The sequence below is a fragment of the Cervus elaphus genome, chromosome 2 (assembly GCF_910594005.1).
Source record: "Cervus elaphus chromosome 2, mCerEla1.1, whole genome shotgun sequence".
NCBI classification, from domain to species: Eukaryota; Metazoa; Chordata; class Mammalia; order Artiodactyla; family Cervidae; genus Cervus; species Cervus elaphus.
Window position 1 is genome coordinate 21,893,793 of NC_057816.1, and position 27,405 is coordinate 21,921,197.

Here is a 27,405-nt window from a genome sequence, read left to right on the forward strand (position 1 = left end):
GGCCAACAGTGAACACTCAGTAACCACTGGCATTTCATTATCAAAATATTTAATAACATACTGGGACTCTGGGTCATGCCCCCCCAGCCCCACCGCCCTACACAACTCCCCCACAGCACTGCTGTGATAAGCCATCTGCCCTGGGAACACAGAGGGCCAGGACAAGAGCGAGGCAAGGAGCCCTTACACTCAGGGGCTGGCAGTGCCTGGGAGTGACACCCCCCACCCCGCCCTGCCTCTCCCTGGAGGATACAGCGATAATGTTTTAATCAAAATGGGTCAGGAGTTAGAAACAGGATTAAATGGAGGGTAGAAGCAGGGGTCCCAATGTGGGGAAACACATGGAGAAAACAGGCTTGTGGACATAAGGGACAAAGAGAGGTCTGGTGGCTCTGAAATACACACTTTCAGCTAGAGGCTGATTACAGAGGTTCAAGTTTAACATGAGAAGGAGAGGCACTCTTTCCAGGCCTTCGCCTCACGGAACCTCGGCTATCCATCTTGGAATCTGAACAAGAAGGGTCTGAGCAGATCCCTCCTTGTCCCAAAATGCTGACAGCCCTCAGCCCCAATCCCTCCGGCTTGCAGTCTCCAGAGTTCAGGCCTGGATCACTGTCAGCGGAACTGACACCATCAGGGATCCCCACAGTCTCTCCTCTCCTTCCGCTGGGCCTACCCAGGACTGAACGGTATGCTGAATCATCGCCCTGTTACCAAGGGCTTTGGAAGTTAATAGAGACTGTTTCATAACCATTAGGACCAGGCAGCCTCTATGCTCTGTTAGTCCCCAAACAATGATGGAAACCTTCTCTGACGTGTTCCAGCACCCACAAGACTGGTTACGCGTTCATAAATCTTCACATAGGAATGCATGTCCTGCCTCCCCGTCCCCCAGGTTAGCCATAGAATCGTCCCCATGGCCCCTGGGCAGCATGGGGACGCTCCCAGATCGCTGTCCACCCTACCCCATCCTGTAAGTGACCCTGTAATAAACTGATCCACTGATCACACGGAGCTGCCTGAGCGTTTTGTTTTTGATCTCAAGATGCCTTCTCAGTATGGTGAGCATGCTGCATTCCCTCCGTTCTCCAACAAGGCCCTTGAGTCGTCCATGTCCTCGAGCTTGGCGGTCCCTTCTCGTGGAGCATCTCCTAGCCCTTGGAAGCCTTGCGGGCTGGGCTGGCTGGTGCTGGGTCAAGGGACTTTTTGCCTCAGCCATCTGTGTGGGGGGGCACTTTGGGACCCGGCAAGGTCCCTCCGTGTTTCTGCTCTGATCAGGGGCCTCACATTTCTCTATACCTGCATGAGGAGGACAGAGGCAGTGGAAGAGAAAGTGAGACACTGGTTAACAAGTGTTGGCTCCCATCCCAACAGTGGGAACAGGGAAGACAAGTCCCCTTGCCTTAATACTGGGTCCCTTAATACTGGCCTGGCCAAAAAGTTCATTTGGGTTTCCCCATAACATCATATGAAGGAGATCAAACTGGTCAATCCTAAAGGAAATGAGTCCTGAACATTCATTGGTAGGACTGATGCTGAAGCTCCAATACTTTGGCCACCTGATGCAAAGAACTAACTCATTAGAAAAGACCCTGATGCTGGGAAAGATTGAAGGCAGGAGAAGGGGACAACAGAGGATGAGATGATTGGATGACATCACCAACTCAATGGACAGGAGTTGGAGCAAACTCCAGGAGTTGGTGATGGACAGGGAAGCTTGGCCTGCTGCAGTCCACGGGATCGCAGAGTCAAACACGACTGAGCGACTGAACTGAACTGATAATGTCGTATGGAAAAACCCGAATGAACTTTTTGCCCAACCCAGTAATTGGTTTTCATCCTGTTCATTGTCATTAGGGCTCCCCGTCACCTCTTCAGCAGGGAACACCAAGCCAGAATCATGTTTCAAAAAACTTTACAGCGTTTGTACAATGTCTGACGGCTTTGCAAAGCCATGTCACATTTTATCCCAGCGTGTCTCAGCCTGAGACCAACCCAATCAGGTATTTAGGAAAGAGCATCCCCATTGGACACATAAGGACGCGGACATTCAGAGAAGGTGCCAAGGTTCGACAGAAGCAGGCGAGCAGAGAAGGCAGGATTGTCCAGGGTTTCTGGTGCCGAGCCCTGGCTCTGTGCCCGAGCAGGCGCCTCCGCGCCCCCGACACAGGCCTTCCTCAGAGAAAGACCCGCTGATGATGCAGACGGCAGTGAACCCGCACACCTAGGTCCAAAGGCGGGCTCTGCTGGGACGAGCTAAAGCCCTGAGGTGTGTCCCGTGAGTTCTGAGCCTCCGTTCTCTTGCCTCTACCCCTCGGGGCTGCTGAGAGGGACGCCAGTACAGCTAGACAGACTCAAGTCAACACCCAGATTAGACGCTCACTATGCATCATTCTCCTCCTCTCCTGCCTCATTCCCTCTCCTCCCCAGGTCCCCACAGGCCTGGCCTGGGAGGGCGGCAGGGGGCAGCAGGTGGAAGCAGCACTAGTCTTGAGGTGCCGTCTTCTGCTCCCCCTCTGGGGCAGGACAGGACAGAGACCCCGCTAACGCCCCTGCCCTGCAGGTTACTCTCCCTGAGCTGGGATGATGCCCTCCTTAAAGGGAAGTGCCTCCCCAGATATGGCGCCGGTTCCCAGGCGCCCAGCGGGTTCTTCCTCACATCTACCATCCAGACCGGGTCCATCGCTCGGGCCGCTTCTCACGAGCAAGAGCTTCCTAAGGAGAGCCAGAAAGGCCGCGAGAGAACATTCCCAGCCTCAGCACCAGCTGCACGGCCCAGCCTCTCGTGCCCAGCCTCAGCCGCGAGCCTGTCTGAGCCACCTCTGCACCCTCCACCGCTGGGCGACAGGCAGACCGCACCTCAGGTCAGCTTGGGGTTTTGTTCCAGAGGCTTCGCTTCACAGTTGCTTTTTTTTGGCACACCCCAGGCAGACGGGCCAGACACCCTTGGTTTCTGAACTCTGGAAGGTGCAGACAGCTCAGCGTCCGAGTTCAGAGGAAAAACTATTTCCCTAGACGCCACCTCCTCTGTCCTGGGAAGGGGGAGGTCCGTCCCAAACCCTGTCACTCTCCGTAAGGAGAGGCTGCCAACCTTCCCAGCGGCTCCGGCCTCTGAGGAAATACTTCCCAAGCACCATATTCCGCCCAGAGTCCAAATCTTTGGAACTGGCCCCCAAGGAAAAAGCGAAAGTCAGAAAAATCAGGAAAATCAGAAAAATCACACTGGAGGAGAGAGAGGCTTTGCATGCACTCTTAAGAGCACCGTAGTCACAGACTTGAAGGAAATACTCACAAAAGTCATGGGACTTGAGGAAAAGACTATCACGCGTGGGTTAGGGCCATATTAGAGCTATGGAGACACATGGGACAACAGACGACAGGTTAGTGGAGCTGGGGGCCGGGCCGGGGCTCGCGGAGCACGTTTGGGGTCCGCGGGCCGCGTCCCTGAGGTCGCGGCTGGAGCTGGGCTCAGACTGTGCAGAGCCCCCAAGCGATGGATTTCACTCCCAGGAGGAGTGAGGCCCGCTGGACAGGGCTCCAGCGCTCCCTCCGCAGGACTTACCCTCTGTCTCTGCCCAGGGATGACTTCCAGGCCAGGATCTCTTTGTACACCAGCCGGCAGAGAAGCTGGGGGGAGGAGGGGAGGGAGACACGAGCATGGAGCAAGTGGCCGGTCCCCAGCACTAGGTGACCGCTGGGCTGGCCGTTCACAGGGCCATTCCGTAGGGGGTCACCCCTGGGAGGCAGAGTGCTTCGCGCAAGGGAAGCAGTCCTCATCATCCTGACACTTGGGAGCCCCAGGTTCCAGGCCTGCAGGAGGGGACCCCTCCCCCTACCCATCTGTGTGCCCCCAAACTCTTACCAAGCAGGCCAGGACGTCGGCAGCGATGAGCATGTAGAAGACGTTGTTCCAGCCCGTGGGGGAAATGAGCCCGGCCAACAGAGGCCCCAGAGCCGCACCTGTGCGGAGCACTGCATCAGGGAAGGGCCCGGAGCAGGGGCCCCGCCCTCCAACCTAAACTCTGCCCCAGACCAGGCTCGGGAAGGCGAGAGTCACAGACCTATGGATCCAGTGCCGTCGATGATGGCCGTGACAGTGGACAGCGCCTTGGCGTTGCCCTTCAGGCTCTTGTGCGTCCCCTGGAGAGAGACACCAGCGTTGGGGTGTTGGGGTGGGGGCTGAACTAAGAGACAGCGCCCCGAGCAGGACGGGGACCGGGAAAGGGGCTGGCTCGGGGAAAGGGAGCCCTGAGGGCTTGGAGTTGGGAAGAAACGGGGACCCACGGCAGACTCTGGAGGACTTTGAGGATCTCGTCTCTGCAGGCTGGGGGAAGGGGAAAGATGTGGGGAAGATAAGCCTGGAGACAGAGGCCCTGACCAGTCCCCGAGGGGGCCCTGCTCACCAGGTCAGCCGAGACAGCGGTGGTGATGAGTGCGTAAGGGCCGTTGACCAGGGCTCCGCAGATGAGCAGCATGACTGAGGTGGTGATGGGGATGGCCCGTTAGAGAGGAGAGGCCGCCGTCACCCCCCGCCCCAAAGCGGGTGAGTCCCCCAGGCTCCAGGCCGAGAACCTCCACTTCCCCAGGCCGCCCACTGTGCCCCCAGGCCAGCCTCGTGTGGTACCCAGGGCAGCGCCCGCTCCCCACCTATGGAGATGCCGATTCCGTTCTGGCCAACGTGGTTGTACAGGAACATCTGAGAGAGGAGAAGCAGGGGGCAGGGTCACAAGCTGGCTTCCCCATGGGCCGCCTCTGTTAGCCTGGGGCCCAGAAGACTAGAAACCCCAGAAGACCCCTTTCCTCTCTTTCTTCTCATACCCTGGCCTCTTGGTCCTCAAGCGTCCCAGGGAGGCAGGGTCTAACACGCAGTAATCCATCGTTTCCCTTTGCCCCAGGAGTCTCCTCTCCTATTGAACCTCAGCCTCTTATTCTTTCCCTGGTCAGGAAGTTTAGCAGCTGACATCCCCCGCCTCTCACTGAGGTCAAAGAGCCACTAGTCCTTTTCCAAAATTCTCAGTCTGGATCCCTTTCCCTGGGCTGATCCTGGCTTCTCCTCCCCTGGCCGTGCACAGGGCTGCACACACACAAAGAGATGGGTGGGTGGGTGTGTGTGTGTGTGTGTGTGTGTGTGTGATGCATGGGCGTGCACCCAGCTCCCGGCCCTCAACCTTGAGGTTCTACGCACCATGGGGGCAGCCAAGATCAGCATGACGCAGCAGGTGGTGGCCCTGCCATTGATGTAGTCAGAGATGAGCCCCGCCAAGATGCCGCCTGGAACACAACAGGCACACTGCCGCCCCAGGCACGGGGGACCCCCGAGCACTGCCCCAGCAGTCCCCCCAGCACAAGCCTGATTGGGGCACCCCGGGCCAGCAGAGTGTCTCCCTCTGCAACCGTCCCCATACCCATGGCTCACGGGAGGGACACCTGGGCAGGATGCCACCTTTTCCCTCCGAGGCCACCTGCCTAGGTCTCGTCCCACTGGGACCCGTCCCTTCTTTCTGCAACCCAACAAGAGAAGAGGTGGATGCAGCTAAGAGGCACAGCAGGGCGTGGCCTTACCTATGATGCCACCAACATCGAAGAGCGTGGACAGGTCCCCAGCCTCCTTGGCGGTGAAGTGAACTGTGGAAAACGAAGCATGTGCTCAGACCTGGGCACTCAGGGCAGACATTGTGGGGGGCCACTGCTGGAAGTGTCCCGGCAAACACCCGATCCAGGATCACTGCCTCCTTCTTCAGAGGAAGGAGTTGGGGGCTGGGGGGCAGTAACTGGCCAAGGTCACAGGTGAGTCTGCAGTTTGGGATGAGATGCCCATTCTGGCCCCCAGGCCTATACTGCCTTCTTCCCCTGTCGGATGGCCTTGACCTCTGAGAGCACTGGGATCTGGACCCCAAGGACCCTGTCCCAGCAGGGGGGCACCCTAGCGCTATCTGAGCCTCGGCCCGTCCAGCCACATGCCTGCCCACCCTTGACGGAGCAGCACGCCCCCACAGGAGCTTGTCACCTCCTTCTGAGGTGTCTGCTGATAAGCAGAGCCAGGAAGGAGGCTCACGGGGAGAATGGGCACCTCAGGCCCCTGACCTTGCCCTGGGATGAGAAAGAGGGGCGCCCAGCAGCGTGACTGGCAGCCCAGCCCTCAAGGTTGACTCACGCTCTGTAGCCAGCATCAAGGCCACAGAACAAAGAGTCAGTGTCCACAGGGCCGCCCTGGGCTCTCGCCCCGTCTTGCGGGGAGGCCCCTCAGATGCAGACATGGGGAGGGTGGGAGGGGGTAGGTTACAGCTTGAGATTTGGCCCTGACTCATCCAAATGGCATCCTCTGGCCCCAATGTACCGTGTGGATGGCAGCTTGTCCCCCCAGGGCCCTGGAGGGAGCCCGGTGGCCCTGCTGAGAGGTCCTTGACCCTGGTGGGGCTCTGGGGCTCTGGGCTCTGGGGGCAGACCTGCTCCTTGATAGAGCAGCCCCACCTGGGGACAACCAGAGACCCAGGACAGGACGTAAACATCCTTTTCTAACCACCGAAGTGACCTCTCCTCATCTGTCCATCCTTGGGCAGGGACAGAGGCTGGAGACAGGAAGTCCACGAGGTGCGCAGACCAGGAGACCTGGGCACTGGGCATCAATGGCCCAAGTATCCCGGCAGCCCCTGGGAAGAGAATGGTGTTTCCCACCAGGCTACCAGCAGCGGGGGTCGCTTGCCAGGCCCTCTTCCTTGGGCTGGGGGAGGCTTGAGAGACTCCTGGAGGCACTCAGAAGGCAGACCATTTCTCAAGGACCCTCCGATACCACCCATCTATGAGCCAATGGGCCTGAAGCAGGGTTTCGCCTACACTTGAGGCAGGAGTAGACGTTCGAGAGGATTTGAGTTCCTTACCCCGACTGAGTGCCAAGTGAAGGAAAGTGGTTGGAATCAGTCAGGGACTAGGAGGCTTTCTGCAAAATTTAGCTTCCCATTAAAAAAATTTCTCTTCTGTGCTAGGAGAGTTTCAGCAGAAATCCTGCCTATTCGTGGAGTCATAAGCATCACGTGGTGGGTTTCTTCCTTGGAGGCCCCCACTTCCTCTCTCCCCTCTTCTTTCCCGTGTACTCACCCACATTGGAAATGTACAGCGGCAGCCAGTAGAGGAAGGTGTAACTGACCAGCTTGGCAAAGAGCAGACACAAGGAGAACTCGACCACGCCCTGGGAGCACAGCAGAGGGCAGATGGGAAGGTGGGCAGGACAGCCTGGAGCCTGAGGCCGCCGAGCCCCAAGCCAGCACTTTCCACCGCCCACCACACGGAGCAGCCTCTAGAACACTGCCGGCCTCAGGTACAGCAACGTGCCTGCTGCCTGAACACTAGGGTAACGTCCGGCCACACTGCCCTCCCCAGGAGGGCCCCCTCCCTAAGCACTGCATGTAAAGAAATTCTGCAAACCGTGGATCTCCCTGAGCATCCCCATCTCCAACAGAAAAATCTAGAGAGCCTCTCTTTTCCTTCTGGTCCACAGATGACTCACCGGGATGCGCAGGGCCCCGAAGAAGCTGATGGCGGTAGGCTGAGCGCTTGCGTCCTTGGAGCAGGTGACAGCTGACTCCAGGCTGCTCTCTTTGTTACAGTGGGGTCCGTTTGCGGGGTCCTCGGGGTGGTCTTGGCTCTCTTCCGGATTACCCTGAGCAGAGAAGAGCCCTTACCAGGGGCACGTCCACATACTACCCCCCACCAGCTGGAGGGACAACCCACGTGAGACGAACTGCATGAGGTATGCACCCCCCTCCTGGACTGGACTCACCACCTGCCAGGGAGCCACCCGCGGGCCCAACTTTGGACACACAGGCCCCTCCTCAACTCCCCAGGCCTCTCTGGGACCAGCCCCCGGTGGAGTGGGGCTGGGGGCCACACTCACGTGGTGCTGAGGCGGGGCGCAGTCCACATCTTCTGGGTCTGAAAGGAAAACCTTCTAAGAAGCTTGCCAGCAGACCAGGCCCTCATCCTGCAGGGCATGTGACCCCCACACCCCAAGGAGGCCTGTGGGCTTTCCAGCATGAGGGAGCCGGGGCTCCGGAGACCACCTTTGAGGCCTAGGTCTCCTAACCAAGGGAGCCTTATGGACTTTCGTTCTCTTGCTTACAAGTGACCACGGCCATGACTCCAGGGGCCATCTGTCAGGGAGCCAGAAAAAAAGCAGCAAGCATGACCCACTTCTCAGGCTCAGAGGGGCCAGTGTTTGCTGGGCATCCTGACACACATCTCACAGACACTCTCCACAGCCTGGGAAAGCAGGTGTCCCACGTGAGAAATCGAGGCTCAGAGAGGTTGCCCATCCTGAGTCACACGTCTGGGCCTCCAATCCCGCGACCCCCACGGGACCAGCCTCCGTCTCCCAGAACCTAACTGGGAGGCTCCGCTCCGGCCCTGTGGGGAGGCGGGGAGAGGGGTCCACTCACATTCGATGAGGAAGAAGAAGGTGATGATGCCCATGATGGCGGTGATGACGCCAGGCACCACGAAGGACAGGCCCCACTGCTGATCCACCCACACGCCAGCCAGCAGGGAGCCCAGGATGTTGCCCACGGACGTGTGGGAGTTCCAGATGCCCATGATGAGCCCCCGCCTGGAGGGGAGGCGGGGAGGGGGCAGGGAGGGAAGAGCAGGAGAGGTAAGAGAAGCCCTGGGCTCACAGAGACCGCCCCGGCCAAGTGCAAAAGCTGGCTGCCTGCAGCCTCCGTGCCCGAAGACCCCAGTCAGGGAGGAGGGGCAAGGCTGGCTGGCATCGAGTGAGTGACAGCCAGGCCTGGGGTGTCCTGCTCCCCACCCAGCTCCCTGAGCAAGCCCTGCCTCCCCTCTGTCCCAGGGCCACAGCCCTGCCCTTTCTTCTCTAGCCCTGAGGCTGTGACTCTGAAGGCCTCACCTAAGGGTGACTGCCCCCAGGGGACATGGACACTGTCTGGAGAGTTCTGGTGATCCACCCCCGAGTGTGCTGGTGGTGTCTAGCATGTAGAGGCTGCTAAATGCTACAACGTGTAGGACGGCCCCCTAACAAAGAATTACACAGCCCCACATGTAGCCCACGATGTTAACAGTGCCAGGGTTGAGAAACTCTGCCCAAAAGAAACTTTTTTTTTTTGCACAAAAGCCAGTTCAAGGGAAAAATAAATAAATATATAAGACATATACATATATATGCATTAAAAATATATGGGTATATGTATTTTATATATATATATACACACACACACACACATACACACAGAGTTTTATAGGCTTCATTTTTGTCTTCATGCAAAATGGAAATTCATCTATTATGAGCAAAAAGCATAACGAAGATGGCAGGTTTTAAGGATTAAAACCTCAGCAATGAAAATGCTCACTGCTTTTAGTCACTAAAATGTTTGTATCCCAGCCTGTGAAAGTCAGCAGAACGGAGGCTTATTTCTAATCTTTGGTCCTAAAATCGTATCAGAGGCCACAAGGGACCTCCTGCCCCCACACCAGCCCAGCGCCCCCAGGCAATGCCCGCCCTCCTCCCTGGTCACACTCACTTGCCCTTCCCGAACCAGTTGCCCACGCAGGTCACCACGGCGGGCCAGCCCGTGGTCTGCACGAGTCCATTGAAGATCTGCAGGGAAAGTGGGGGGACAGAGGCCCCTGGACTGAGCGGTGCAGCCTCTGGGATGGGGGGCCCTCCAGAATCCATGCTATGCCTCCCCTTCCTTCACACGCATGCACACACCCACCAGCTGATGTCCCTCTGACCCCAGGCCCCCACGGCAGAGACGAGGCCTCGCAGGCGCCTCCAGCGACCTCAGGCTGATGCTCAGTGCAGACTCCCTGAGCCGGCGAGGCCGCCCTGGCTGTGGGCAGGGGACCCCGCAGTGTGATAAAGGAGCCTGGGTCGGGATCTGCCGTGACCCGGGGCGGCTGAGTCTGTGCAGGGACAGAGGCCTGAGTGCAAAGCCAGAGAAGGCTCATACCTGCACCAGCACAAAGTACCAGAGCACATGAATGTTCCAGAAATAGCCCAGGCCGAAAAGCGAGGTGAAAAGGCCGCTGAGCAGCATCCCGGCTGTGAGGTAGTACCGGAGGGGGAGCCGCTCCCCAAAAATGCCGCTGCAGAGAGAAGTGGGTTCGTGGTTAATCTCCGCTACCTCGCAGCCCTGCCCTCCACCTCCTGGCTCCCCCGGGACCCCACCCACAGCTACTGAAACATTGCCGAGGTGACCACCAGGGACCTCTGTGTGGCCACTAGGTACCTCTGTTTTGACCACGCGCCTCGTGACATGCCTGGCAGAGTGGCCTCTGTGACATCCCCGCGACCCTCCTCTTCCCCCTTGGCTGACCAGCCCAGCTCATGCATTTTCTCTTGCATCACCTTTATGGTTTTACCTGCCACGTCTGTACATGTACACAACCCAGCTGTGCATCTGCAGCCCTGAACTTTCTCCCAGGATCATATCCACACGCCTTCTGGACATCCTGAGTGTGGCACCTCCCAAACAGCTGCCCGTCAACAACTCCAAAGACTGGACTCCTCTGCCTCCCTTCCAGACCCTGCCCTGTGTCTGCGCCCCTCAGGACTGGACGGCACCCCCACGTTTGGCCACTCAAGCCGGAAACGAGCTACCTCAGTCTCCTGTCCCTGCAGCCCACCCTCCACAAGTGACCTCCAAGATCTGCCCACTGCTCCTCTTATTTCTCTCCAGCACGTCACTTCTCTCCATCTCTGTTATTAATAATACTGTTCTAACTTAAGCTTTCCTCCAAGCCCATCTGGGCTACTCTCAAATCTGCTCCTTCGTGTGACCTGCTAGTCAGCCCTGAAGTGAAGTGATAGTCACTCAGTCGTGTCCAGCTCATTTGACCCCATGGACTATAGCCAGTTGGGCTCCTCTGTCCATGGGATTCTCCGGGCAAGAGTACTGGAGTGGGTTGCCATTCACTTCTCCAGGGGATCTTCCCAACCCAGGGATTGAACTCGCATCTCCTGTGTCTCCTGCATTGCAGGCAGATTCTTTACCGTCTGAGTTACCAGAGAAGCCGATCAGCCCTTCTCTCCTCAAGGCCACCTCCGTCAGCCTCTCATATCTGTCTGACATGTAAATCTGAACATGACACCCACTCAGTGGCTCTCCTGTGCCCACAGCCTAGTACACAATGACCTCGTTCTTCGGCCCCGTCTCCCGCGTTTTGCATGTTGGGAAACCTGTTATGAGTCCCCCAGTCCACCCCCTGCCCCTGTGCAGTCATGCTGCTTCAAATTACAGCTGCCTTCTTTCACCAGGCCATGCCTCCATTGTGTGAGCATGCTCAGTCGGGTCTAACTTTCTGCCACCCTTGGGACTGTAGCCCGCCAAGCTAGTCTGTCCAAGGAATTTTTTAGACAAGAATATGGGAGAGGGTTGCCTTTCCTCTTCGAGAAAGTCTGCCCCACCCAGGGATCAAACCCGAGTCTCCTGTGTCTCTTGCCTTGCAGGTGGATTCTTTACCCACTGAGCCAGTGGCGAAGACTCTTGTCTCTATTCAGTTCAGTTCAGTTGCTCAGTCGTGTCCAACTCTTTATGATCCCATGGACTGCAGCATGCCAGGCCTCCCTCTCCATCACCAACTCCCAGAGTTTACCCAAACTCACGTCCATTGAGTCGGGGATGCCATGCAACCATCTCATCCTCTGTCGTCCCCTTCTCCTCCTGCCTTCAATCCTTCCCAGCATCAGGGTCTTTTCAAATGAGTCAAGTCCAATTTCTCTTCATCAGTTCAAATGTCATCTCCTCCAAGAAGCCTTTCCTGACCCCTCTTTTCTAATCTCAGCTCAGACTAAGTGACTCCTCGGAACTCCGTACGTAGCCACCTCTGTCTCAGAGCCACTGTACTGTCTATAATGCAGCTGCTGAAGTATCGGTCACCCCATTAGGCTGTGAGCTCTCTAGAGGTAGAAGCCAGACTCAGTCATCCTCAACTCCTCGAACAAACATCATGCTTGCTACATAAAAGCCATGCTGGGCTTTCAGCTTTCAGGTTATCCTTGAAGGACCCCTGTCCAGGACAGACCATATTCCAGCCACACCGCTGACATGCCATCTGAGTGAATAAACTCAAAAGGAGATCCAGGAAGGCCTTTGCAGGAGAGTTACTAAAAGAGGCAGTCATCCAAGTGAAGGAAGAGGCTGGGTGAAAGCGGCAACACGCCAGCTACGGGTGACAGGATGTGTGGAAGGCTTGTCTCATTTCCAACAACTTTCTCTCTTTGACCCCGCTGCCCCAGGTTGGTTTAGAGGAGACAGCAGCTCTGAACCATCCTACAGGACAACACAGGCTCTGCCTCTTACCTGATAAACATGCCGATGGCATAGGCCACGAGGAAGGCATTGTCCACGGCCCCCAGTAACTCCTTGTAGTTGCTCTTATCTGTAGGCGGACCGGGGAGACAGAAAGCTGGCTGTCTCTCCGGGCCTGGATGGGGATCAGGCACGGAGAGGAGCGGCTCGCCCCGCTCTTACCAAAGGGGGCCCAGTTGCACCATGTGGTGTCGTTGAGACTGTGGGTGCTGTTGAGGGGCTGGATCACCTCTGAGCAGTTGCGGTGCAGACGGCTCTGGAGAGGCGACGGGTGTGCTGGTCAGGGGTTAGCTGGTGACCCCAGAGTCAACCCAGCCCACAGGGGAGCCAGTAACCAACCCCCCCACAACACCAGCCCACTGCCCCTCCCTCCTGGACTCCCTGCATCTTCCTCTGACGCCCGGTCAGGCAGGTATGGCTCTGGCGACAAGGGGCCAGGGCAGAGACTCGGTGAAGGGCAAGGGGTGTCTACAAGCAGCACCCGGGGGACCCAAGGTGTCTGCTCTCTGGTTCCACCCCCGACTCCCCGACACCGCTCTCTTGGTGAAGAAACCCAGGAAACTCTCCTGGGAAAAAGAACTGCTAAAAGTGGGAGTCAGCCAAGGGGGAGGAGACAGACTCGGTGACCAAGATAAGGGACAAGGACTGTGCTTCACTGAGCTCTGGGCTGTTCTACTGAAGTATTTCCGTATTTCTGCAGAGGCCAGCAGTCCTGCATTCTTCCTTACCCCCGGGCCAGACTCACCTTGACGACACTGATGGGCTTCCGGGACATGTGATAGCAGGTGTAGATTAAGAAGGTGATGAGCAGGATGAAGGCTCGGTACCTGCAGGGGAAGGTGGGCATCTGGGTTAGCAGGGAGTCCAGGCCTACCGTCCCCGCTGTGTCCAGGAAGCAGTCCGCCTGTGCCTGTTCTGGCAGCACCACCAACGCTCCCCTCCAGACACAAGCTGCTCGGGGCAGAGGCCAAGGGGAGGGGAGGGACAGGTGCCCAGAGGCCAGAGTGCTCAGAGTTCCTGCTCCCGAGGACAGAGGCCTCCCAACAGAGCTGGGCCAGCAGCGGCGTCCTAGACGTCACCAGAGTGCCCTCTGCGGCTCTTGTCACTGCCCATCGCCTCTACTTCTCCTTGTCCTCCCTGAGATCAGGGTGCCTCTGTGTGTGTGTGGAGAGAGATGGGGGCGCAGGGAGACAGAACTGTGTTTAAATACCGGAAGCGGTGGAAGCTGGTAGGAGGAGGATGCATGCCAAGTGTCTCTTTCTTTAAAAAGCTTTTTATTTTGTATTGGGGTAGAGTTGATGAACAATGTGATAGTTTCAGTGAACAGCGAAGGGACTCAGTCATACATACACATGCATCCATTCTCCCCCAAATTCCCCTCCTATCCACCCTGCGACATAACATTGAGCAGAGTTCCCTGTGTTATACAGTAGGTCCTTGCTGGTTATCCATTTTATTTTACTTTTAAAATTTTTATTATTTTTAACACCAGAAACATTTTGTATTGGGGTACAGTCGATTAACAATGTTGAGGTAGTTTCAAGTGAATAGCAAAGGGACTGAGCCATACATATACATCATCCATTTTAAATGTATCAGTGTGTATATGTTGATTCCAAACTTCCAGAAAGGGTCTATCTTTAAAGTGAGGTCAACTACTCCTCGTAAGCCTAGTTGGTTGCTCAGCCGTGTCTGACTCAGCCACCCCATGGACTGTAGCCTGCCAGGCTCCTCTGTCTGTGAGATTCTCCTGGTATGAATACTGGAATGGGTAGCCATTCCGTTCTCCAGGGGATCTTCCCCACCCTGGGACCAAACTCAGGTCTCCTCCGTTGCAGGCAGATTCTTTACCATCTGAGCCACCAGAGAAGCCTAGAACACTGCAGAAATAGCACCTGCTACAGCCCAGCAGGAGCAGAGTCCAAAACATAGAGGGAAATGTGGCAGCAGGAAAAAGCTGGTCGACAGGGCCCAGGTCCTCTGCCTGGCTCCATGCTAGTCCATTCCTCCAGACAGAAGGCTCACTCTTTCCACTGTGGCTCACGCATCACACAGCCCTCTCCCACCCCCACGTCTCATCCCGTGCACTGATCTGGGGTGGAAAACACAGGTCAGCCAGACACCACTGAAGTTTCCACTGCCCGCCCCACTCTCCCCCTTCTCCTGAGGATCTGGGGGAGGGCCCCCCATGTCCTCCTGAGTCACTGCTTCCCCAGCAGGGCATCAGCTGAGCCGACTCAGCATCCAGGAGCCAGGAAGTACATGGAAAAGAGAGCTCAGTATGGACTCCAGCCCAAGAGAAAGGCCAGAGCCTTGGTTTCTTAAAGATCCCCTGGAGAAGGTGGGGAAGAAGGCGAGGGGGGCCCAGAAACCTCATTCTATCCCTGGGTTCCTTGAATCAAAGAGCCAGGACACTGGAGGCTTGGTCTGCCTTCTCTAGCAATCTGCCTCCAAACCCCAAATCACTTCCCCACAAGCATGTTGCGGAGGCTCGGGTTTGTGAAATGAAGGGTGTTACATCAGAGGCTGAAATCAGGTTGGGCTGCCTGGCTCCTTCTCACTTCGCCCCTGGACTCCTGCTCTATCTCCATCTCTCCACTGCCTCATAGCTCATCTTCTGAAGAGAATGAAGGTACATGTACCCTGCTGTCACCAGGCTGAACATTTCCCAGTGGCTCTCCATTCCATTAAGTACGAAGCTCCGTACAAAATAAAAAGCTTAAAGTTTGGGGGGAGATAAGAATGAAGCTCCAACTCCAGCCTGGCCTTAGGCTCCTCTACTGTGTGGTCTGGCTCCTACTTCCAGACACGGGGTGCATGGGGGCAGGGAGTCACAGGGGATTCTCCAGGGAATCTGGGGTTATTCCCAGGGACTGTCACAGGGACCCACATAGACAAGCTTGGTGGCAGCAATGTTTTCCAACTGGTAAATGGCTCATGACTCCTGGATCAGGGACTTTCAGAATCTGGCAGCAGGTGGGGGGAGGGGTGGAAGGATTTGGAGACTGTGCCCAGCTGGGCTTCTTCAAGAAGCAAAGGATGGAAGAAAACCACAGCCCTGCAGATTAACACTCACCAGTTTCCTGTCTGGAAAAAAGCTTTAAGTTTTGTATATGTGTGTGTGTGTGTGTGTGTGTGCGCGCGCGTGAGCACGCTCAGTTGTGTCTGACTCTTTGCAACTCCATGCTCCTCTGTCCATGGAATTTTCCAGGCAAGAATACTGGAGTGGGTTGCCATTTCCTGCTCCGGGTGATCTTCCCAACCCAGGGATCGAACCCATGTCTCCTGGGTCTCCTGTATTGGCAGGTGGATTCTTGACCACTGAACCACCTGGGAAGCCTCTAATTAACTGTGTAACCAAATGCAAGTTCTTTAATTTTTTGCCTCCGGTTTCCTCATCAGATGTCCAGGAGAACAGCACCGACCACATCTAAGTCAAAGACAGGTGATTACAACACAACGCTCACCCTGGTCCCCAGGTCTCTGCTGCGCTACCCTTAAGACCTCCACCCCTGGGCTCAGCCAAGTCTCTTTTCACTGCTACCTGGACGCAGTGACCCTGGTGATAAATCAGATCTCCTTGGCTTCCCAGATGGTGCCGTGGTAAAGAATTTGCCTGCCAATGCAGGAGACTCAGGAGATGTACGTTCGATCCCCGGCTTGGAAAGACACCCTAGGGAAGAAAATGGCAACCGGCTCCAGGATTCTTGCCTGGGAAATCCCATGGACAGAGGAGCCTGGCAGGTACAGTCCATAGAGTCGTAAAGAGTCAGACAGGACTGAGTTACTGAGCTTACCTGCTGGGCCTCAAAGATCCCCCGGGCCCCGTAGAGGCCCCAGCACTGACTGTCCTCGCTTGACAGGGCTGCCAGTGAGGCCCAGGCTGCCCTCAGCCACGCTGAGCCCTCAGGAGCCGGTCGGGGTCAGTGAGGGGTCAAAAGGCACAGCCCCGCTGGCAGCCACCCCTCTCCTCCCCACCGATCCCAGCCGGGCCCCACTGCTGACATCTCGGTCTCCCTGAGACGGAGCCAGGGCCGCCCCACCCCCACGCGCATCCCACCACGGCCCGGCCCTGAGCTAGGGACCTGGGGAAACCAACCGTAAGAGAGACCTCTGCCCGCCCCGCCGGGGCTCACGGGGCAGCAGGGAGTCAACAGGACCGGTGTGACTGTGCCACAAAAGACGGCGGCCAGCCCTGCGGGATCCGGAGCGGGGCACCCAGACCGGCCGGGGAGGGGCAGGGTCAGGAGAGGAATCTGTGAGTGGACCTGAGACAGCCACACAGGGTGAAGGAAGTCAGAAAGAGAAAAACGAACATCGTATATTAACCTGTGTATGTAGAAGCTAGAAAAAGGATATTTGCAAAGCAGAAATCGAGACACAGAGAACCAACGTATGGATACCAGAGGGGAAGCGGAGGGTGGGATGGATCAGGAGATTGGGATTGATGTATATACACTACTGATGGGAGTGCTAATTCGCTTCACTCGTGTCCGACTCTCTTGCGACCCTATGCGCTGCAGCCGGCCATGCTCCTGTCTGTCCATGGGATTCTCCAGGCAGGAACACTGGAGTGGGTTGCCATGCCCTCCCCCAGGGCATCTTCTGGACACAGGGATCAAACCCAGGTCTCTTGCATGTCCTGCAAAGGTGAGTGGGTTCTTTACCACCAGTGGTACCTGGGAAGCCCTAAGTATAAAATAGGTAACTAAAGAGAACCTACTGTATAGCACAGGGAACTCTACTCAAAAAAGAGGGGAGAGATATATATATATCTGATTCACTTTGTCAGACAGCAGACACTGATACAATATTGTAAAGCAACTATACTCCAATACAATTTTTTTAAAAAAGAAAGAAAGAATCCTGGAGGTGAGGTCTCAGCCCAGTCTTCACAAACTAGCAGGAGTCAGCCAGGTCCACCATGGCAGGGGCGGGAGCAGGGCCAGGGAGAGGGGAAGTGCAGAAGCGTGGAGGCGTGAATATCACTACCTGTTTGGGGAACTCTGTATGGTTCAGGGTGTAGTTCAGGGTGTCTGGAAGGTGGGGCTGAGCCAAACACGGCAGGTGAGGGCGCTGGGAAGGAGGAAAGGGACAGGTCACGGAGGGCCTTGGGCGAGATTGGACTGTCTCTTGGGGTGACGGGACGTCACTGAAGAGGGATGGGATTTTCTAGGTCACAGAGTTCTGGGCACCAGCCAGGTGGGGACCCAGGGCTCTGCCCTGCTGGTGAGTTGGGAAAACTCCAGACGGGCTTCCTCGCAGAAGGCAGGGCCGGCTTCCTCTGCCTCGTTCATCCTGCCAGCCACTCCCCAGGCACACGGCCACCCCCGGAGAGACCCTTGGTGGTGCCCTGGACTCTGGAATCAGGTGAAACCTGCTTTCATTCCTTACACCTGTGTGTCATCTGAAAGTAGAGTTTATCACCTCTGTCACAGCGCTGTTGATAGGTTGATGAGATGATGCATACCTCTTACAGGTTTCTGACACGCAGTCCACACTCAAAAACAACAGTGATGATGATTTCAGGTTTTGAGGAAGGAAAACTGGAGTGGGCGGAGGCAGCTCTTGCCGCTCTATTAAGGGAGGTGAGCAGTGGGGGTGGGCACCGAGCTGCTCTGAGCAGTGGGGGCTCCAGGCCCCGGATGTGCCTGTCAGGTAGGGGTCTGGAGGCTGGCTAGTACTCTCCTCCCCACCAGCGCAGCGTGCAGACCTGGGCTGGAGGCGTCTTTGCAGACGCCTGAGGCTACGAGTGCCTACGGGGAGCCTGCAAGGGGATAGAGCACAGGCTGGCCTGCTGGGCCCGCCCCTGCACTCCCTTGGGAGTAGATGGGGAGGCTTAGCAGAGGTCCACAGACATGCCGATCGGCCAGATTCCAGCCCTGCCCAGAGGCCTGGCTGACCTTTCTCCCAGCTCTGACCCCATCCCTCCGTGGAAAACCTGACGCCCAAGAGAGCAGGAGAGTCAGAGGGAGGGAGGCTGTGGGACAGAAGATCCTCAGAGCTCTGTGTGATGCTGGGCTGGGCACTCCTCCTCTAGGACTCCTTGCCTGGACCCCAGCACGATGGCAGGAGGAGCCCAGAGGGGCCCAGCTAGCTGGGGAGAGCGTGCTTGGAGCCGGGCCTCTCCTTCGTCCAGTTCGCTTTCCATTCCACTTTGACATCTCTTAAAGAAAAAGGCCAAGGTGCCATAGTTCAAAGGGGACTGGGGACATGGGTGGAGTGAAGGGCTGGGCTGAGGCCAGCAACCTCACAGTAGCTCGCTGGAAGATAGCTGACGGGCTCCTGACGCCTGTGGAAGCCGCAAGTTTCACTTCTGCCCTCATGAGCCCTTCTTTCAGAACCAAGGGGCCCCAGAAAGGGGGGCAGGGGGAAAACACACACAGAGCCCGGCCTTACCCAGCTGGCCCCAGGGCAGCTGCACAGGGGAGGGAAGGCAGCTCAGGGGCTGGGCAGGCTGGACAAGCCAGCCAGGGACCCCGGAACCTGCACCGCAAGGCCCACAGACTGTTCCAGGCGGGGTGCCTACCCCAGGACCCTCCAAGTCTGTGTTAGTGAGAAATGTCACTTCCGAGAGTCTCACCTCCCCTTGCCCAGCACTGGTTACTGAGTAACCAAGTCAGATAGAGAGGTGGACTGGCTATCTCTTAACTATTAGCTGACAGTCCAACTTACTCTTTCAAATGAGCACGCTAATAGCTTTATGGACCTCGTTAAGACTTTGCACTAGAAATGCTTCTGAGGTAGGGACAAAGAACAATGTCTGTCAAAGCAGTGACCGATAACAAACAAAACCCCAAGGACCTGCTACCACCAGCAGCGCAACAACAGAAAATAAGAAACAGTCCAGGATAGGGACCTTAGGAGACAGTGGCGGGAGCTCCCTTTCGTCCAAAGTCTACCAGGTCATCCCCCAGTCCTTGCATCCCCCTCCTGGCTTTGCAACCACATTGCGGATGGTTCCCATTCCCATTTCAGGCCCCAGGTCAAGGGGGACTTGAGCTCCCTCATTGACCCACTCCTATCACTTCCTGCCTCAGCCCAGCCCTTCAACGGAGTCTGGGGCAGCTAGTAGATGTATAGGGACATTTGGGTTGGCCACGTGAGAGACTGGGCTGGCTGTGGCTGCTGGTGACCTTGGCACTTGCCCTGAGGAGATGAACTTGGTGGCCTGTACTTGGATGTGCCAGTTCTGGGACTCAGCAGATCCGAAAGGGAGAGAGGGCTGGGGATGGTAAGAACCAGGGCAATGGTGACGATGCCATCACTGTGCTTCTTGCCAAGTCCTCCACTACCACTAGCACACAGCCTGGTGGGGAAAGGCCAGGCTGGAACAGACCGCACAGGGCAGAGCCCCCGAGCCGGGCTTCCCACTGACAGGAGGGGATGGAGACAGGCCATACGGGACGGGCCAGGTCCGTGACAGCCTCTGACGAACAAAGCCCTCCTGGAGCTGAGCGCAGCGTGACTGGTGGATCCTCCACGTGCTGCCCTTTCCTCCAGCTGGGACTCAGGCACTTGCTCAGAGGGATCGAGGGGACTCTGGGCTCAGTCCCAAGGTCCTTCCGGAGAAGGAAGTCGTTGGCTAGTAGCACAAGCCACCCAGGACTTTCTAGAAGGAACGAGTACATCATAATCTTTTTTTAGGAGAGTGGAAACTATAGGCTAGATTGCTAGACTGCTTTGTTTTGAGAAGGAATCTAAGCAGGAGAACCCTGAGTGTTCAGACAGAATGAAAAGACCCAGCTTTCAGCCATAGCATGAGGTGTCATGTGGGTACCTGGAAAACCTCTGGGAGCATGTGAGAGCTGGCAGGGTTTGGGAGAAGTGGGCAGGAAGCTGGTCTCTCTTCTGCAGAGAGGCTATGCAAACAGCATCAGTGGAACGCACTGACGGTGGCAGGACTGTAGTCCTGCCAGGGCGTCAGGATGGGGGCCCTCCTCTGGAGAGTCTCTGGAGGTCTGGCCCCTGGCTCACCCTCCTCTATGCCTTCTCCCAGGCATGAAGGATCCAGGGGGTGAGGCATGGACCGGAGGCCAAAACCGGAGCAGCAAAGCTGTCCACCTCGCCTCTACCCCACAGAGCAACTCGGGGGCTGTGAGATGGCGGGTGGGGGCTGTGGGCTTCACCGACTCTGCCCTTGGTGTCTGGCCCCAGTTTGGCGTCACTCGGGAACTGCTCACCCCCAACTTCAGTGCTCAGGTGGTACCGCCAACTGGAAGACATAAGGCCTTGGCCATCCATATAGACCATTCCCAAACCGCTGCTGCCTTCTAGATCAGCTGGCAGCCCCTGGGGCAGAGTGCCCCACCCAGGGCCAAGGAAGCGCTGTCAGTCTGCTCCGTAAAGGGGAAACGGCAGAGAGGAAGAGGAAGCAGAGCAGCTGGGGGAGAAGACAGCAATCATGGGTGGGGGGGAGGGGAGCGACCAGGGTCACACGCTCTCTGGGGATCAGCCTGAGGACGTGGGTGGGGGTGGGGGGTGCGGGAGTGGGGACAGGGGACAGGCTCAGCCCTCCAGGTCCTCTGCCAGGATCTCTCATTCCTTCTCGGGCCTGCCTATCACCATCACAGCTCATCCATACTGGGTACCACGAAAATAAGACAAGAGAAAGCTGCTTTGGCAGCGTCTGGCACCCCTGGTGTGAAGCCAGAGCAGAACGGGGAAAAGTTCGTTAGACCAACAGGAGGCTGACTCTTAACTTCTGGTTCTGTGACTGTGACCCTGGGCCAGCTATCTCACCTCTTGGCCTCTGCTTGAGCTTCTTTAAAACGAGACAGTAAAATGTCATCGAGGTGGCCCTGGGGATTAATGCAGAGAACATTTCACCTCTCAGTCTCACTTCTATCTTCCTTTAAAAGAGATACTAAGGAACTTTCCTGGTGGTCCAGTGGCTAAGACTCTGCACTCCCAATGCAGGGGCCCCAGGTTTGATCCCTGGTTGGGGAACTAGATCCCACAGGCCACAGCAAGAGTTCGGATGCCACAGCTAAAGATCCCGCATGCCAAATAAATAAATAAGATAGCTAATTCCTATCAGAGAGGGGGCGGCAGAGAATAAGATGGTTGGATGGCATCATCAACTCAATGGACACGAGCTTGAGCAAACTCCAGGGAGACAGTGAAGGACAGGGAAGCCTGGCATGCTGCAGTCCACAGGGTTGCAAAGAGCTGGACACGACTGAGGGACTGAACAACATCACAGATGTCCGTAAGTACTGTGAGCTGTGATGGACCTGGCAGCAGGCCCTCAGCAAACTCTGGCAGACAGATCCACTGGTCCCTGCGGCAGCACCACCTGCCTCACCGTTCCAGCTCCCACGGGAGGGCTGGAATGTGGGGGAGGACTGCCACGAGGGAGTTCACAACTCCTGCTTTCCTGCCCGTCTGGTGCCTCATCCCATTCCTGCTCATCCGGCTCCTGCTCCTCCTCCCACGGGCTCCTGTCCCCGCCACAGGTCCCAGAAAAATGGGCCCAGCCCCATGTGCAGCAGCCATAGTCATCTCTCTGGCAAGATGCCCACATTGCCATCTGCCCCCAGACAGGCCCACTCAGAGGCTGGCACAGGGGCAGGGCACTGGCTAGGGCAGGCCCAGCACCGGGGAGGACTCAGCAGGGGTCTGACCGGAGGAGGGGGGTGGGTACCACCTTCCTGGGCAGAAACTCCTCCGAGTCTCTGCCTGTTGCTGGCACAGCTCATTCCACCTGCCTCTCGGCCTCCTATCCACGGGGGCCATACCTTCAGACCCCCAGGCTCCGGCCAGCAGGCGACCAGGTTGGCAACCTCCCTGCCCTGACTGCCACTCCACTGCCTCTGCTCAGAATACCTCCTGATCCAACAAGTCAAATGCTACCTTTCCTTTCTAATGAAGATGAATCCCACCTCCAGAAACTGACAAGCACCAAACCATTCCCAAGTATTAAGTGTGCTCCAGACACCGGGCTAAGTGCCTTCAATGTCTTCTCACTTAATTTCACCAAAGCCCTGGGCTAGAGGTACATTGTTATTTCCACTTTAATGACAAGGACCTAGAGCCTTAGAAATTTAGTGATCTGTCTCAAGCAAAACGCCTCTGTTTTCTTTTCCCCTCCCACCCTCTAATCAGAAGGAAAAGACCAGGGACTTGGGAGTCCAGTTAACCTGGATTCAAATTCAGCTCAATCATTGACTAGCTATGTGGTGCTGGACAAGTTACATAACTTCTCTGTGCCTCATTATATCCTTGTAATGGGGAATTAGGCTGGGAAACAAAGATCTTGCAGTGGACCGCAAACACAAGGCCTGGTACAGAGTGGTAGGAAGAGCAAGTAGAATAATAGTCAATAATTAATGCTGACTCAGTGCTTACTGTGAGCCTGGCACTCATCCTGCTTCACCTTTCGACAATCTTTAATCCTCACAAGTACGGAATGAGGCAGGTGTTACAAATATCCTTGCTGTACAGAGCTCGGGGGGAGCCCACCCGCCAAAGCTCGGGGGGCGCCCACCCACCAGGGTCCCACTCCAGGATGCCTGCTTTCTTCTCTTCTGTTTAAAAGTCCTCCCTGGGAACGTGTGGAAGCAGCCAGTTTGATAATGAGAGGACACTCCCTCCCTCTAGATTCCGAGAAAGTAGGACTGTGACTTAACCATCTTTGTAAGCCTGAGAGTTCAAAACAATCATGTGCCTACAGTAAGAACTACAATGACTTTGGGTGTTTGTTAGGAGTCTGAACCTACACACATCAAGAAAGAAGTGAAGGAACCCTTGCCGCGGGCTCTCCATCAGCTATGAACCTTCATGGATCACTTTTGCCCCCAAGAACCCACCTGACTTTTACCGATGCGGGGGCAGGGGTGGGTGGCACTCAGAGACGTTAACTATACAAAAGCACACAGTGGTGAGAGGATTTCAATTCAGATCTGTCTTAAACCTGGGAGATGTGGTTGGATTCACACTTTAAGGAGTGTCTCAATGACATGTGCAGCTGTAGAAAGTTATGTGTGTTTCTGAGCCCTTCTAAAATGCTGGTGTGGGACAGGCTACTTCCAATGACCCAGTCTCTCTGCCCCCTCATTTTCTCTGAAATACAAGTTCCTTTGGTTAAAAGGTATAGTTAATATATATGAATAAGACTCTACTAGGAACAATAAATGGCAGAGAGGTACAACTTTGTATATACAGTAATGAGATGTATTTTTGTTTATTAAGAGAAAAAAGAGAAGTAGAATATGATTACTTATATAAGTATCTCAGAAATGGTTTGCTGCATGAGAAATTTCTATAGACTTCTCAACACCCTCTTGGTCCATGATCTGTCTCTACGGATCAGTATCCTCGTGTGTTTTGCCTGATGATGACTATATTGTTACTGGTCATGACTTCAGCTAATCTTATCCAAACTGCAACTTTACTTCTTTATTTTGAGTCTAGGATCTTCTAGGTCAGTGGCTTTCAACTGGGGAGGTACATCAGACTTTCCTACAGAGCTTTATTAAAACATAGATGTTTAGGACTTGCTGGTGTATGTTCATGCACAGTTTGTCCGACTCTTTGCAACCCATGGACTATAGCCAGCCAGACTCCTCTGTACATGGAATTCTCCAAGCAAGAATATTGGAGTGCGTTGCCATTTCCTCCTCCAGGGGATCTTTTCGACCCAGGGATCAAACCTATGTCTTCTGCATTAGCAGGCAGATTCTTAACCACTGAGTCACCTGGACTTACCAAGTCTTAAGTTGACATTCTTGGTATTCCTGTGGCATATTATGTAAATTATGTCTTGGGACTTCTATATATCTCTAAATACATAAAAATATATATACCGAGATATAAAAAATCTTGAGATATTTTTCCTCTATAAAAATTATCCATTCTTAAAAATCAGATATTATGTTCACCATCTTCTTTGAAATTAACCTTAAGTGTGTTTTTAGACACTGTCTAATATTTTCTGGATTGGCTTCGTGTGTGTTACATACCTCAGGAACAACCAGACTTCACTGTTAGCTGCATTTTTCTTATTATGACTTCTCATCAGATCATTCACTTTTGAAAATTATCATTAATAAATTAATCCATACCTTTTCAGATCTCTGACCCTTACAGATAGTTTCTGTTTTATTCTGGATGCTCCCTAAAGGCTCTGCAACCATCTATAAGCCAAAGGTTTTATCTTTAACAACCAAGTACTGTCTCACGAAATCAGTGGACCAGTTACACATTCGTGGTTACAGACTCTTGGTGATATCATTCAGATATCTTTAAGAACATACCTGTGGACTGAGTCAGGATTTCCAAAACTTAGGTAAAGAAGCTGACAGGTTTATGAGGTTGCTGACCCAAGATTCAGCAGAATAAGAATTAATCACTTAGAACTGAATGAACTGATGAGGATGATTGTCACTGACATTTGGAATGTCAGTGACATTATAGCGTTCAGTGTTCTGAATATATAAGAAAGCTCTTTTTTCTTTCTTCTTAATATGTCTGTAACCCATAACAATTTAGGAGATTCTGTTTTTGTAAACTGAAATGAAATATTTGTAAATACTTTATTCTCTCTACCCGACTCCCCAGAATTTAGAAACTTTTATTGTCTCCTTGCTTTTTATAGAATATGGTTATTTGCAAAAGTTCAGTAAGAATCTGTCCTCTTTATTTTACCAGGGCATATTTGAAAACGGGTTTACCAGGTGTCTCAGCAGTAAAGAATCCACCTGCCAATGCAGGAGGCATGGGTTTGATCTCTGGGTCAGGAAGATCCTCTGGAGAAGGAAATGGCAATCCACTCCAGGGTTCTTGCCTGGGAAATCCCACTGACAGAGGAGCCTGGGGGGCTATAGTCCATGTGCTTGCAAAGAGTCAGACATGACTTAGCGACTGAACAACAACAATTAGAAAACTTGGTTTTGCAACCAAGGCCTTGCCTGGAATATTATATTTGACAATGATACTCGTTTAGTCAGATATTGATGCCACTCTTAAGGAATTAAGATTGACAGCTGATACAAAACCCTCCCAAGAAAACTGGCTTACTGTCTTCCCTTACAGGCAAATCAGGACTTCACTCCCTGGCAGGCCCAGGAATCTTAGGATATTTTGGGGACCTTAAGAAGAAGGGAATTTGTCTATTAATAAATGTATAGGCACAGCAGGTAAAATATAGTGGAGACAATTTCTTGGCTTGACTTCCTAATCTCAGAACAGTAAATAATAGAAGGCTTTTAAAAGTCCAGTCTCAGAACCCTTATGAAAACTTCCAGCCAAGGGAACTTAACATAGTAAATTATATATACAGATAATCAGATCAAACCTAGCATGACCAAGAATAATCATTCTTTGAGGCTATTTTTTTTATCCTAGCAGAGAAAACTGTAGGAGAGAAACAAAAATGTGTGTGTGCTTCTCTGGGAAACTGTGCGTTGCCTAGAGGACAGCCCTCCCCTCCAAGTTATCTGATTCACGCCTTTCCCTAACCTTGAATTTCATCAAATGGTAAGTAACAAGTAAGTCATATAAAATATGTCCATGAACTGATAGAGTTTCAATAATCTGCCCTCTCAACCAGTTTTGCCTCAGTATTCCTAACTTAAATGGGCACCTTCTTTGTATTCTTTTTAAAATTGTGGTAAAACTTCTATAACATAAAATTTAACTATTTTTAAGTGCACAGTTCAGTGGCATTTAGTACCTTCATATTCTTGTGCAACCCTCATCCTTCATCTCCAGAACCTTCTCATCTTCCTAAACTGAAACTCTGTACCCATTAAACAGCAACTCCCCATTCTCCCCTCCCTGGATTTTCTTTTATGCCAATTATACCACCTTCTGGCACCTTCATCACCAGTGAAATAAAATCTTCTTAACACATATTCATTTTTATATCCTTACAAGAGTCATCTGACTTTTTTTCTGAAAAATACCGAATAAATAAACGAGTGAGGAAGGCTGGCAGCGATAAGGAAGGTCCCCAAGGAGGGCTGTCACCAATTGGAAAGTGCTTCAGGGGACCATCCTGATTTGCCTAGGATTGAGGGGCTTTGGGGTGCAGGATTTTGTTTTAAAACAAAGCTGGGTCCTACTAAGAGCTTGCACCCCATCTAAAGGGTGATGATAATACTCCTAATGATAAAATTTGAGAATTTAGGCCTGATATTACTAGATCAGAGGAAGGAGGAATCTGGCTATTAACGTTAAGTTTTATCATTTGCAAGTGATGGCAACTAACACAAAGCGAAACAAAAGGAAACAGAGACACGGTGTAGACCAAGCCAAGTGTTCCATTGTGTGGCCTCTGATGAAGAGTGGGTTGAAAACTCTCCAGCCCACCACACACCTGATGGTCCAGTGGCCTCCTCAAGCCTCCTTGGTCAGGAGGAAGCTGCTGGCCGGCTGCTGGGGTGACCAGCCAGTTGAGAAGCAGCTGGCCCCTGATCCGAGAGGTGTGTCCTCCCCGGGGATGTCCCTCAGGGCCGGAAGCCGCTCAAGGCAAGCTCCCAGGACCACTAGGTTCTGGTCTTGGAGCTATCCAAGGGCTAAAAGAGACCAAATGGGACACTCGGCAACTCCAATGGCCACTTTCTCGTAGCAGCAGCTGCCACGCCCTGACCTCGGTTCCCTAGTCTACAAACCGGGGGTCCCCCGGGTGATAAAGGAGGCGCTCTGAGTCGGGTCTCCCCCAGGGGGGAGTGTGTGTGCGCGGAGGTGAGGATGCGAAAGGACAAGGCGGAGACGCTGCTGGGCAGCGTCCCAGGGAGGGGTTCGGGAGAGGCGGAGTGAGCACGTGCCACCTCACCTCCCCGCCGACCGCCGTTCAGATCCTACCAGAACCCGCCACCCTCACCCCAGCAAGCGCCCTGGGACTCCCGGAGTCGGGTCTCAGTAGCGAGGCCGCCGGGCCCGGCGCTCCCCGTGCCCCCACGCCCCAACCCCGCTCACTTGCTGTCCCTGGAGAAGGCGCGGAGGAACCAGATGCCGGGCGCCAGAGAGGACCTCATCGTGCCCGGCGGTACCCGAAGCGAAGTCGGAGCGGAGGAGGACGCGGAGCTGGGCACGCGTCCCGAGCTGACAATCCCCGGGGTTTAAATGCCCCGCCGGCCGG

The 27,405-nt window shown here is 54.5% G+C and overlaps 1 protein-coding gene and 1 non-coding gene across 3 annotated transcripts; one reads left to right on the plus strand and one right to left on the minus strand.

Annotated features, from left to right (window-relative positions):
- Positions 1-32: 32 nt before the first annotated feature.
- On the minus strand, positions 33-27,398 carry SLC37A2 (solute carrier family 37 member 2). Of its 2 annotated transcripts, XM_043873916.1 has the most exons (19): positions 27,243-27,398; positions 13,066-13,147; positions 12,483-12,576; positions 12,312-12,390; positions 9,960-10,095; positions 9,528-9,604; positions 8,433-8,599; positions 7,892-7,929; positions 7,505-7,657; positions 7,096-7,186; positions 5,563-5,625; positions 5,186-5,271; positions 4,648-4,696; positions 4,404-4,477; positions 4,062-4,140; positions 3,863-3,960; positions 3,563-3,627; positions 3,293-3,349; positions 33-1,299 (listed from the first exon to the last, which is right to left on the minus strand). In XM_043873916.1, the coding sequence occupies exons 1-18, from the start codon at positions 27,299-27,301 to the stop codon at positions 3,322-3,324; spliced, it is 1,518 nt and encodes a 505-aa protein (XP_043729851.1). In that variant the 5' UTR covers positions 27,302-27,398; the 3' UTR covers positions 33-1,299; positions 3,293-3,321. The 2 variants fall into 2 exon arrangements, with proteins under 2 accessions (XP_043729851.1, XP_043729860.1); XM_043873925.1 differs by lacking the exon at positions 3,293-3,349.
- On the plus strand, positions 21,197-21,269 carry TRNAG-CCC. Its single transcript has one exon. It is a non-coding gene; the product is annotated as a tRNA-Gly (tRNA).
- Positions 27,399-27,405: the final 7 nt, after the last annotated feature.